Below are 14,062 nucleotides of genomic sequence, written 5' to 3' on the forward strand. Positions count from 1 at the left end.
TCATAAATAATCATAAATAATAATAAATTATAATAAATTATAATGAATTATAATAAATTGCAATGAATAATAATAAATAATAATAGTATAAATAGTATCATTAGATGTAGTTGCTATTGTTATTATTCATATAAATCTAAGTAAAGGTAATATAGGGATCACCTCTAACTGAGAGCAGGACAAGTCAGTTGGTAGGGTGCTGGACTTGCTACCCAGAGGCCACGGGTATGAATTGTACATTTTCTTTGCTCTTTTCCAATAATTTTAATAACAATAATAATAATAATTAACTATTAATAATGGTCTTTACATAAAGTAACACTGCTGCTGTCATGTGTTGTTTAATGCACCAATGGTCACATTGAAATTTGTGTGAAAAACCTTGACTTAGAATTTCTGTCGATGGAGACATTGAGTTTTGCGAACCAGTGTAACTGATTATATGTTTCTCTTTTTTGTTCTCTAGAACATTTGTTTTGAAGGACATCAACAAAAACTTGAAGAAAGTCGAAAAATATATTTTGAAAATTTTTAGTATCCCGTGACAAATTTTTACATGTTTCTATATAAATTAGTTTTGAAACCCTTTCTAACCAACAATTTTCTTACAAACTTAAAAACCATTGATGATTGTCATTTCTGTTTATAAAAACTTTAAGAAATCTCTCAGAAAGTGGCTGTTTAATCAGAATTGTTAATTCTGTTATGGTTTGATGCCAATAGCTGAAAAGGAAACCCCCTTCAAAATAGTGTTGTGGAGGAGGGTGAAGGGGTTGGGGTGGGGGTAAGTAGAGAAAAAAGACTTTCTCTTGATGTTGTGTTTCTCCTGTTACAAGTAGCTTTCCTTGGATACTGCCCATATGATCCATATCACCTTCATGGAAGTAGCAGTCAGTGTACTGTTCAATACTAGTATCAGAACTTAACCTAGTGGGCTTGCTTTACTTTCACACAGATGTACCTAGCCTAACTCAGTTGCACAAAATTCTAGATGATTGTATTTAAATTTTTTCAGCATGTGCTGCTTGCAGATTTTATGTGTGGACATATCACTAGCTTTCTTACAGAAGAATGCAACCATCCATCGACAGACAAAATGATGGATTTTTGGTGGAAATTTCAACAACAAAAAATTTCAACAACAAAATTCAATTAGGTTGTTGGTGTTTTATCTTTATATAGTAAGGTTTCATCAAACATCAGAACTTGATTAAAATAGTGTTGAGGCTTATCTTGCTATAAGAGATAAAGTGGTCTGGAATGTTTTAGATGCATGAAGGAGGAGGAAGTGGAGGGGAAGATAGGATTGGAAAGAGAGGAGATGGCAGATATGTACCACAGGAGTGGCACCGATATTATTAATGTGCACCAAGTGACTTTGCTTTGCACATACTCCTACAATTTAGTGAAGTTTCAGGATGTGACTTTCAGGGGAAAATGGAGGGAGACTTTCCTGCCATGACTACAAGGGGGCTTGAGCTAATCCTCTGTTAATTATGAAGTTAACGAAAGCATTTCACATCTCTTGTTTTACAGCTCAACTGCTAGTTCCTCCAAGGGTCATGATTCATCCGGCCGACAATGATTCAAAACATAATGATTACTCTGCCGAAGAAAATCGTAAAGAAAAATCATTTTATTGATCCCAAATTACTTCATTCATTGTCACAAACTTTTCCTTTCAAAGCAAAATTTTTTGCAATCTTTAACACATTTTCATCCATGATGCTGTCACATAACCCAGAGGTGAAAAGCGGCAAAAACTAGCGGATGGTTTCATAGTTTTTACGTGTCAATTAACAAGTTTCGTCTTTTTCTCTTCAGCTTTTTGGGAATGTAGACTCCTTATCACAAACTTTTTACTTTCTGATCTTTCTCTTCCAATGTATATCATTTGCATAGATTTGCATGCAAGGTAAAAAGTTGAATACAGAATGTGGAAAAAGAAAAAAAACAAACTTCCTTACCATTATGCAAAACTGAAAGTTCATTTATAAGACAACATGTTTGCAATCCTTAATACATTTTCATCCATGATGCTGTCACATAACCCAGAGGTGAAAAGCGGGAAAACCTAGCCGATGGTTTCATATTTTTTACGTGTCAATTAACAAGTTTCCTCTTTCTCTCTTCAGCTTTTCGGGAATGTAGACTCCTTATCACAAACTTTTTACTTTCTGATCTTTCTCTTCCAACGATATCATTTGCATAGATTGCATGCAAGGTAAAAAGTTGAATACAGAATGTGGAAAAAACAAAAACTTCCTTACCATATGCAAAAACTGAAAGTTCATTTATAAGACAAAAAATAAACTTCAACCTTTTTAAAAGTTGATGATAGTCAACACAAAAATTGAATTACCGGTAACCATGCTGATGAGGGATTGAAAACCAATTTGATCCTGAAGCCTGAAATGTTTTTAATTTTGGTGGAAGGTTATTGAATAATCCATTTGCTGTCATTTTTAATTGATTCATAACACTTCCCTCCACACTTTCTCATTGCCTTTAGAGTCAATGCACTTTTCTTTTAAAGTAGTGTATGGATGATTATAGGTGCTATTTTCTTCAGCAAGTTTACTAAACCCACAAACTGTCAATACAAATTGGCAAAAGATTTTTCATTGCTATTTGTATCAGTAAAAATGGATTATCAACCATAAGTCTGATATAATGCAAAATCAATTTATGGTTATTTTGTAGTAAGAGGAGAAAAGGTGACCCCAAAAAACACCTTTTAATGGGATAAATTTTGGTTTGCAAAACAACCTAAAATTCTGCTTTCTAAATTTAATGATCCAATTTTTTGTGCTTATATGCAATGTGTTTTTTTTTTGCAGTTTAAATTTAATAACAGCATATTTGCTGTCAGGGTTGTAAAAAATGACCACATGAGTCACTAAATTTCCACACTTACCAGCAATTCAAGCAAGTTTGTAAAGTTTTTTTAGTTTTTGTAATGTAGATTCGGATAACCACAAGACCATGGGTATAGTTCGAACCATTAAATGGTGAATTAAAAATTTGATCACATCCTTTGATGGTTGGTAGTCTTGATCAAACATGTTACCTGCATACTGCATGCATATTACCTGCATATTGCCTACATACTGACTGCAAGTTGCACAACAGTAGTTCATAGATACTTTTATAGACAATTATAGTGTTCAGTAACAAGTTATCCTACAGTGAAAAAAAGATAATAGTGATATTTAGAAAAAAAAACAACTGTTGGTAAAAATTTCTTCCTCACATCCTGTTCCATTCGCTTTTCATTTCTATGAGAAAAAAGGCGCAATCATCATTATTATGCTTTTGAGTTATAATATATTTTAAACTTTCATTTGGTAGAAATAGATTTTTTTTAGTAAACTTTCCCTTAAATCACAGAAATGAATAAAACCTATTTGAAAGTACCTGTTTGTTTGATAGTAATAAGGTAAGGAATATGTAGAGATATTTCAAGAAATGAATGAATATTGATGATAAAACAAGTGCAGAAGAAACTGAACTTAGCAGTGAGGTTAACACTATTTTACTATAGTGGAACCTTAAAACACTTTATCAACACACTGATGTAGGTTCTTTTAATCCCAAGAGCCTGATTTGAAGTATTTCTCCTCAGTTTGATGTGTATACTCTGTTGAAAATAACAGTAAATTATCTCACATAATTCAGTTAAGAAATGACAGTACAAATGGTTTTGTGGTAACGAATTAATAAGGATTGAAACCGAAAAGGCAGCCAGCTGATAACTTCAAATTAAATTTCTCTATCAGTTATATATGTCAACTGATGATTCTGTTTTATTTAATTGTTGATGTTTACTTCTTGATTTTTCTGTTTGTAGAATTTTCAGCTTCTAATCAAATCGCAGATGAAGACGTTGGTATAACATTCTCTGCGGGTAAGAAAAACTTTTTTTTTTTTCTTATGAAATAAGTGTAATTCTTTATGACCTTCAGATATCAATTAATCTGTGAAAAACTGATGAAAAGTATGAAAAGCTTTAAGATTAGTTTTTTGATCGTTTTCTGACTTTTCAAATTATCAAAGATATCAGTTCTTATGTGGAGTCAAATTTGATTGATGCTTTCACAAAAACAAAAAATTACAAACAGTGAAATTTCTGGAGTTGACAAGAGTGATCACTTAGAATAGACTTAAATTTTTTTTTTAAAACATAGTGAGTAAATAGGGAAAAGTATGAGGAGGGGAGTGTGTGAAACCAACAGAAAGAGGAATTTAAATTATAGAATGGGGGAGAGAGGGTGGGGGAGGGGTGGGATGGAGAAACCAAAGAGGTAGCAAATTGTGGAAAAGGGAGGATAGGATATGGGTACCACTATTTTGTTATGCCTGTTTTCTAGAGGTGAAGCCACTTATACTTTTGGGGAGGGTTTAGACCCCCAGACTAAAAAACAGGGGGCTCAGCACCTCCTCCCACCCTTCGACTGGTAGGCAGAATATTACAAAAACAAAAATCCTACTGTATAGTAAGTAACAGTTGTAAATTCAACATTGGTTCAAAAGTTTGTAAAATATATAAAACCTCCGTAGATATCTTACCCTTGCGCCTCTCCCCTCGCCCCTTTCCCCTCACCCCTCGCCCCTCTCCCCTCCTAGTATGTGTTGGTTGTGTCCCTGTTGTCTTCACTGTAATGTAGGGTAGATTATCAGACTATGCATATCAGAAGTTACATCTCATCGTTATTCTTTTTCTCATTCTTCTCCTCTGCTCTTATAGCGGATGCCGTCGATGAAATCGATGTCCCCGGTAAGGAGGACAACAGGGAACTGGAGGAACACAAGCTGAGCATTCAGGAGTCGTCGGTTCCGTGGCGGCTCTCGAAGATGGACGTCACCCCCTCGGAAAGAGCATCCGAGGACCCTCACGATGAGTTTGGTAACAAAATCCCCGCTTCACAAGACGAGGGTCAGAGAGAGGGGATTCAGGAGGACGAGAAGCCGCCTCAGTTGGACGGTATCCAAGAACAAAGAGATCTGGAAGTCAAGATTACTCTCGGAGGTGACAGCGACGAGGAGGATAATGAAGAGGTGAGGTTGCTAGGAGACGCACATGAAAGTCAAACAACAACACTTTAAAAAACATGTCAAAATCACAAATAAAATCACAAATAAATTGCAAAAAATAGTGCTTAGATTAAAATGTTAACAGAGATAAGGATTATTATTTTTGGTTACTTTTTTTTATTCCTCTCACAAATGAATTGATAACATGGCAAGAATGGAGATATCATGTAGTCTAGAAACTGAACAAGAAAAATGTCAGGGTTTGCATTTGATTTTAAATGTAAGCAATACGAAAAAAATTAAGACATTGCAGCTAGCAAAGATTGGAAAGAAAGGAAAATACTTTCTTTGTAGAACATGAATTGCAATATGCATACAAAAAAAAGTAGCTAATTCCTACAAGCTCATACACATAATTAGTTGCGTATCAAAAGGGAAATTGTAGATTATATAGCTGAATTGTCATGATGCTAATTTGAAATATAACAAACAATTTGTCATGCCTATAGATGTAGATTTGCTTGGCGGATTAATCACTAAACAGTCGCTCCTTTTAATAATTTTGCTGGTCTGCTGCAAGCTTGATAATCGTACCGCAGTTGTTGAAGATATGTCAAATTACATAGTTGTTGAACCACCTTTAAGAAGGTGGAAAGTTAGTCTCTATGAAACAGCTTACAAAGGGTATTTCATGTCAATGTCTTTTTTGCTAGGTCAGAATAATGGTATATCAGTACCACATTCTGTGTAACACTACAGTATATTACTCCCCTGAAATGTTGGAGATAGTTAATTATTATGAATATATTAATTATTATAATTAATATAGAAATTATTTTGGGAAATAATCATGTTTACCAGAGTTGCATCCAGATGGATGGATTAGATGTACATTATAAACTTGATCTCTAGTAAAACGATTTATTACAAACTATCTTTATCTTCAGGACGAAACATCTGAAGTATAGTGTGGGAGGGTAAGAAGAGTTCTGTAAAGCATTGATTGATTCTTTCAAAATCATAGAAAACAATCAGTATTTCTTTCATTTTTTTCATAGAATTTGTAGGACAAAAAAAACGAATTTGAATGCATGTGGCTTTGATTTTTTTAACTACATCATTGCATGCCATTTGTCTAAGAAATAATTATTGCTTTAAACTTGCTGTCAATAAAAGTTTCCTTTTCTTTTTACCTCTGAAAGTCAGCCAAGGTCAATAACCACAGCTCAGCCTTCTACAACTTTTACTAACAATTATGATCTCTGCAACACTTTCTAGTCCAGTGTCTTGTCCAGTTTATTATTCTGCAATTATATAGTTAACCAAAACAATATTATATATTATAATATTTGCATGGTTTTTATACTTATTGCTGTTAAACTCAATCATAGAAATTAATCAAATTCTGCAACTTACGCTTTTAGTATTAATAGCAGCAAAAAATATCACTATCATTTTTGTGTAGTCTATTGTTTTTTTATGGTACTAAAATTGTTTGGGCTAGTCGCATATTTTTCATCCGGTGCCTCAAGTATAGCAGCATCGAATCAAAGGATGACATATCAGAGATAATAAATGTCTTTTGATTATTAGATTACTTCTTGAAGTCTGTACCCCAGGAACCAAAATTATGTGCATGCATGAGTGTGTATCTCCTTTTGGGCAAGTTGTTGGGTCCAATAGCTTGCATCATTTAGTGGTCTCAGAAGGGGTCCCATTGGTCCATGAGTCTAACAAAGGTTAGGGAACCCCTCCATTTCTTTTAAAGTCACCTCAGATCTTCAAGAGCAGTTAATAATTTGAAGTGGATTGTTAGTAGAGAGAGAATCAATGTCACATGATTGTCCTTTGTCACAAAAATATTTGAAAACGGTGACTATTTAATTCACCAAATCTTGCAGAAGAGAATTATTAAATATTACATCAAATCCCAAGCAATTGATTACTCGAATGATTGTGCCATATATTGTAATATTTCACGTTATAATTTGGTCTATAGTATTATACATAAAGAAGTAAGTGTTGAAACAAATTCACTCCCCACATTCCATGAAGTTGGGGAGATTTGATTTGTATGAATTGACTTCAAACATGTTTCAGTTAGATTTCTGAAATGGCTTATCGTAAAATTAATTGCATTTTGGGACTTTTCTTTCCATTAGTTATTAGAGCATGAACAGATTTGAGCAATATTTCATTCAATATTTCTATTTCAACTTAAAGAAACTGACTAATATTTCTCAGTACTGGTAAGTGTCATGTTCATATAGGTTTTATATGGTATGTATGCAGTATTTTCTTTCTTCAAATATTCATAATCTATATTTTTAAAAATATACCAACTCAAAGTATATAGTACTTTTCAAGAAGAGATATTATCATGTTAGTCTGTTTTGAAAACCAAATTGTAATAAGTGTTGTATAATGTGTCTGTCATAAGTAATTTCAATGGTAGATTTTGTTTTTTTTTCAGCACTAATTAATAAGCTGCTAATGATATTGAAAATGTAGACATCTGTCTCCATCTTAGTTCTTACCTTAGTTGTTTTTTTTCTTGATTTTCTATTTCATTCTTAGTTTATCTTCTTCCTCATAAAATAAACTTTTTTAAAGCAACCAAATAAATAATAAGTAGAATTGTTTTGCTTAGCGAGGGCTACATTGGGACCTTCCTCAAATTTAAGAACTAAGAGGCCCTCTATATGGAAATAATTTTGAAAATTTTCAGAAATGTGTAGCTTTGCTATTAATTTGAATTCAGGAGAGATGCATATTACAACTTACCTTTATGGAACTTGAAAGTCAAGCAAATTAGTTGGGACCAGTATAATAGTTGACCAGTTTACTTATTATGTAGCAAGTGCTTTCGATGATAATCGTAAACTTTATATTCATGATGGCGTGTGTGTGTGTGTATTTGTTTTGCCTTGCTTGTAAAAACGATATCTGAAGAAGGGAAAGGTCTGACTAATTTCATATTGGTGTGTAGAAGTACCACATTGAGTACAAGAAGCCTTTTGTTTTTTGTGGAGGTCATTTAGTACAAGAAGCTTGTGGTTGAGGTCATTGGTCATTTTCAGGACAGCCTGTGTCATTGTGAATTTATTGTTTGTCACATCACACTGCTTTTCACTGTATGACTAAGATCAAGTATGTTGTACACCCTCACTATACATTACAACAGATTCATGAAGAAAACGGCTCATGTTACATCATCGAAACCACAATACATTTTTGTATTCTGGTTTTATTGTTTCTTTGCATGCATCCCTTTAATATTTCACTGTTTGTTATCCCATCTCGCATAGTTTAAGCATTAGTAGAAAATATAACTTTCCCCTTAGTGTTTCCAAAATATATTTATGAAACATGCAGTGACCTTTTCTTTAAATTTTTTTTTTGATGGATCATTTTACATCAAACAGTTGACTGTACTTTGGCACCCTCTCTTTTGCACATTTTATGCAGCCGAAGAAAATATTCCCCGCTAGAAAAAGATATTATTATGTCAAAATCAATTATGGTGCTAAACAAAGAAAACCATTTTCCTTCTTTTGAACGTATGAATTTTTATATCAGAAGTTTTTTACTTTAGAGTTCCACAAACTTCCCCCAACTTTCTTCTTAAAAAGTCTCTTTCATATCTCTGTTGATTGCACTTTGGTAGGTTGTTGTTGAATTCATATTATTTTTTATTAGAAAAATTTAATCGGAAATGAGACCAGAAACATATATTAGTTTTCTGTGATTATTGGAAAAATATTTGTATTGCATCAAACGGTGAATTTTGTATTTCATAAGAGTATTAACAAAAAAGGGTCAACATTTGAATGAACCATGTCCCTGGCATTACATTTCAGAGAAATATGTATATAAATTTTTAGTAAAATGTACTATTAAGAAAACATCTCAAATTTTACATTTATTGGTATCATTTTGTCAATAACAAAGTCCTTTTTATATATAAAACGCATTTAAAATTTCAAGAATAAATATATGTGTTTTTCATTGCATATTCATATATTAATATATAGTATGGTGTGTGAAAGTATTTTGAAGTGAGTTTTTATACTTTATTTCTCATTGCATTTGCATGTGTAACCCTCAATCTCCTTTCACCTTTGCAAATTAGCATTTTAACTGCCTCATTTTTTTTGTTTAGATTGGTTCTTTCATATATCTAGTATTTGACCATTTTTTTTGTTCCTTGTATATCCTCTTATTATATTGGAAAAGATACTATAATATCTTGTCCATATTTCCTTGGTTTTCTTTCAAATGTCTCAGAAAAATACAAAACCAAAGAGAAAGATTATATCCAGTTTGTCTTCCTTCTCTTCTGTTTTCACATTTTTTTTTTCCGCTTTGAAAAATGACCAAAATTTGCTTTATTTGATTTTGCAATATCCTGAGTAAAGTTGAACAATTACAAATGACCTCATCGTGGGACCGCTACGAGAAGATGTATGGAGTCCTTTCTGTTGTCGTATGGACCCAGTTGTAACATTCTGATAACCTGTAATGTATTGCTTTCCTTTTCATTTACAATCCTTGTTTTTAAATTTCCTATTAGCAAACTCCCCCTCCCCCCTAGATTGGTGCATCCGATGGTTCCTACAGTATATCTAATAATGTTACATTTTCCCCCAAAAATGCTTTCTGCCTATTTTTTAATTTCAATAGTTCTAATTAGCTTCTGCAAAATGGGGGTATCAGGATAACTTGTGTGATCTCATTGTGCCCAGTGAAATACTGCTGTACCCCAGTAGGAACTCACTGCACAGTAGGATATCTCTGTGCCCAGTGAAGTCTTAATGTAGCCAATGAGAAGTTACTACACCCAGTGGGACCTCACTGTGTCCAGTGAAGTCTTACTGTGCCCAGTGAGATTTTGCTCTATGACCAGTGAAGTTATACTTGAGTCGGTGGGAATGGACTGTTTCCATGGTTGGGATCTCACATCGGGGAGTGATTTATTACCGTACCTGCTGAAAATGCACAGTTGGTCCCGGCCATGTCCAGAGAAGTCTAACCATTACCATTGGAAACTTACAGTTTCTGTGTGCTTAATAAAGTGTTACCACTGGGAACTCATAGTGCCCAGCGGGAGCTTAATGTGCCCAGTGACGGTCTTACTGTACCCAGTGGGACCTTGCTGTGACACTGTAGAGGCTTACTTTACCAAGTGGGACTTCACTATGCAATGTGAAGTGATATAATGTACCCACTGGAAACACATTGTGCACATTGGGATCTCCATAGTGTCTCACATTACCCACCTTTTCAGAAAAATTTCCCCCAAAAAATTTATTTTGTTCCCTTCCTAATTATTCTGTAGTATTAAATGCTTGAATTTAAAACTAAAACAAGTGCAGAAGGTGGGTTTTGAAATAATTTTTTGCTTAAACATAGGTTGTCTTTAATGTTACCATTTATATGCATACGGAGTTGTTCCAAATATGCTATCCTATCGTTTTATATGTTAATAAAATATTGATATATTAAATATTAAAATATTGGCCAATTCTCAATTGATTGCATATGAACTTTTGTTGCATGTATAATGTAAGGCCATATGGTCCTTCATCTTGTAAAATATTGCCATATATGAAGTATAACTGTTTTTAATATGCATGTTTATCAGTCATAACCTAATACAATATTCTTCTTTTCCTGCAAATGACATATGCATGTGCTCTGCCAAAAAAAAAATACTAAACATTAATTCTGCTTCAAAAATCTCTATATTTCATCGCATTTAGAATTGACATTGAAAATTTGCAAATAACTTGATTTTCACTAAAAAAAAAAGAAATTGAAATATAATCAACATATCATGCATACATCGCGGTATATGATATATATTCCATTGTTGGGCAGTAGCAAGTGATTTACAGAAATAAATGATCAGGGCGACCTAAATAAAAATGCATTATCACAAACATTATACACTTTTCCAATTTACACTGAGAATGGTTAAAATGATATGGTGTGATCCGAGTACGGAATAGAGTGAACGTTTGCCATCCTTCAAATAGTTATTGTTATTATTATTATTTGTGTGACATTAAGTTTGAAGAGTAATGGTGACGTCTTTGTAATTATTGAAAAACCTCTGTATTTGGCAGGTGACTGACACACAGTTGTGAATGCCCCGGAGGAGTCTGAAAGCAGGGAAACTTTACGACCGTCTTAAAAAGGGGTTGGAGCATGGAGAGAGAGCGTGCATCTTAGTTTGAGACGAGAAACTGCACAAACATGCTATTATATGCTAGAGAGAACAGAAATGGTCATCTATTATGCTCAGACTGACTGGGCAAAATTTGAATCTTCTGGAAAAGTACTTAGCAAATGTTGACATTTCAAAACTTTGATTTTGGGGATGAGAGAAAGAGGATTAGTTACATTGGATCTTTGTAAAGGTGTACTGTAGGCATAATATTAAGTTTGATGAATGGTACACTGTTAAATCCACTGGTTACAGTCCTCTTTATATATCTACACCATTCGTATGTTTTGGGTGAGGGGGTGGGGGGTGGGGGCAGGAGGAAATGTTCCTTTAAAACATCAGAGGCTCATTAAACAAAGTGGATCGACAACTTAATGTAACAAACAGACCATTAGGTCAGCTCTTTAGAAGCAATGCAGAACTCGAGAGACAAACATCAGATTTTCACGGCCCCAAATATGTATTAAATGCATTCCAAGTTTATCAATGACAAATGGTTATGGACATCATTCATTGGTGCCCTTGATGTTTGTCAAAAGTGAAATTGATTTTTCTCTGCTTGAGTCATTAGAAGTTTTAAAACAATGTAAGGGATATTGGAGGTGGCAGGTATCACTTAATATGGAAAAGGAAAATATTCCAAACTCTTATCTGAAAATATCCATCTCAATAACTTGAACTGAACCGAAGATATGGTTGATTGAGTGTGACCTATTTCGACCAGCTCAGCCCTTGGTTCTTCTGTTAGCAGTGAATGGTCTGTGCAGCTACTTCTTATAGCAAGAGCAGATTAAAGGAAAGAAAGAAAAAACCCCTTTAACTGTCCACTGTTGCTGAATTTAGTTCAGTAATTTTTATTCTTGAATTTGTGTTTAAGTTTATTTAGTGCTTGTTTAGAACTCTTTACTGCCTGTCCTTTCTGTTGAAATATTTCAGATATACATTAAATAAAATTAATATAGATTATTTTCCATATTTCTTGATCAGAATATATTTTTTCTTAATACTAGAAAGTTGTCATTTTACATTTATATCTACCAATGGTCTTTTTTTTCTCTAATCAGAAAATCTTTATGAAATTTACCAATTTGATTGCTTTGCCTGTGCGATTTGAATAGTGAAAAATGTAGTCTTTTGTGTGAGAGATATATTGGGAAGTACACAATTATTCAAATTTTTTATGTATATTTATTATATTTCTGCTATAAACTATTTTTGTGATTTTATCTATCTACATCAATTTGGAGTTTTTTCTTGACAATGTATAGAATAATTTGATGAACACAATTTTGATGTAATCCTATCTTCCAAATCTTTGCGGTGCACAAGTCTTTCTCGATAGGAGTTTCTATCATTTGTTATCAACTTACACCAGTACTTAAAAGAAAGTTATATTTAAGTTTCATACACAGACATTTACTTGTTTAATGTTTGTATTATTGTTTAGCTATTACTTACATTAATCATTGTAGAGAAGTCTTAAATACATTTTTGGCAGATGGGGTCATATACGGGTTATTTGGCTAGGGTTATTATATATGTTTAGATTTCCCAGGCATATCCTCTTTTATCTATCTTAAGTGAAGTCTGGGTGGATTAACAACATTTGGAAAAGTCTGGAGTTTCTGATTATAGTCAGAATTATAAGCTTTCACAGGTTTATGTTTCACACAAATTGATTCTAATGCCATAAAAAAATGCAGCGTTTACTGAGAAACCAAAAGTATTTCTTGCTTGAGAATGGTCTCTGGATATTCTAGAATAATGATTGGTTTTGTAAAAAATATTAAGAAAAGTACTGGACTTTATACTTTGACATGAAGAGTATGGGAGGATAAATACAAAAGAATGGAAAAGTTGGTGATAGGAGGAGAAGGGGTGGGTGGCTTGGGGGGGGGGCGGGCAGGGTAAGGTTCAGTGGGATCATGGTTCATGTTGTCTCAGAGTTATCCCTGTGATGGACTATGTCTTCTTTTCTTACCTTCTCTGTTTTCTTATCTGTCAAATTTGAAGAATGTGGTAAGACTTTAAATTTTAAACTCATATTTCAGTTTACAACAGGACTTACCTGCATATACTCTTAAGGTAAAAAACATTATTTTACCCTGTGAGATCATTTCTGTCTTCTAATACTCAGCAAATTTTTATACAATGCCAAATATAAACATTCATGATATTTTGTGCCCATTTATTTTTACTCACTGAAATATTAAAACAGTCTGTTCTATCATGTCTCGTCAGGTATTTTCAGATGGGATTTAAAGCAGCTTTTTGTGTTCACTCAGAGTAAAGTAGCAATTGATCAATATCAGATACCGTTCTAGAGTTTTTTTCACCAAGGGAAGGATATTGAAATCGTGATTAATAAATTTATATTGGATTCTCAATATTTCCTTGCTCAGAAACATTACCATTTCAGCATTTATCACTTGGCAAAAAAAAAAGATTAAAACACTACAAAGTTGTCAAGAAATTCTTCATTAATTTTAAATCAAGCTTGACTATAGTCATGGTCATTAACAGTATATTGTGATCACATTTTTGCCTGACAGAGCATCAAGTCATTTAAAAGAGCTGTTCTGTTCTAATTGTTCTGGACCAACCTTAAAAGACGAACGAAAAATGAATTAAAAAATATTATTTTACGAAGTTAAGTTTCTACTTTCTGTGACCTCAGTAATTTTCAGTGAAACACTACTTTATGTAAATGAGCTTTTACACCAGGGAAAGACATGGTACAGCAACAACAAAGAAATAAATTTAACCAAGCAAATACCCTGTGTATGTTGTGATTATTTC

The 14,062-nt window shown here is 33.2% G+C and overlaps 1 protein-coding gene across 5 annotated transcripts in view; it reads left to right on the forward strand.

The window, feature by feature from the left end:
* Positions 1 to 14,036, forward strand: part of LOC139960577 (sodium/hydrogen exchanger 3-like) — a 39,958-nt gene extending 25,922 nt beyond the window's left edge. For 2 of the 5 annotated variants that reach the window (XM_071959034.1, XM_071959044.1), the window contains exons 13-15: positions 1,537 to 1,620; positions 3,851 to 3,907; positions 4,748 to 5,964. In XM_071959034.1, coding sequence (XP_071815135.1) covers positions 1,537 to 1,620; positions 3,851 to 3,907; positions 4,748 to 5,106 — 500 coding nt within the window. In that variant the 3' untranslated portion in view covers positions 5,107 to 5,964. The other 3 variants (XM_071959061.1, XM_071959053.1, XM_071959068.1) reach the window with 3 other exon arrangements.
* Positions 14,037 to 14,062: the final 26 nt, after the last annotated feature.

This window comes from Apostichopus japonicus, chromosome 3 (genome assembly GCF_037975245.1).
Source record: "Apostichopus japonicus isolate 1M-3 chromosome 3, ASM3797524v1, whole genome shotgun sequence".
Lineage (NCBI taxonomy): Eukaryota > Metazoa > Echinodermata > Holothuroidea > Aspidochirotida > Stichopodidae > Apostichopus > Apostichopus japonicus.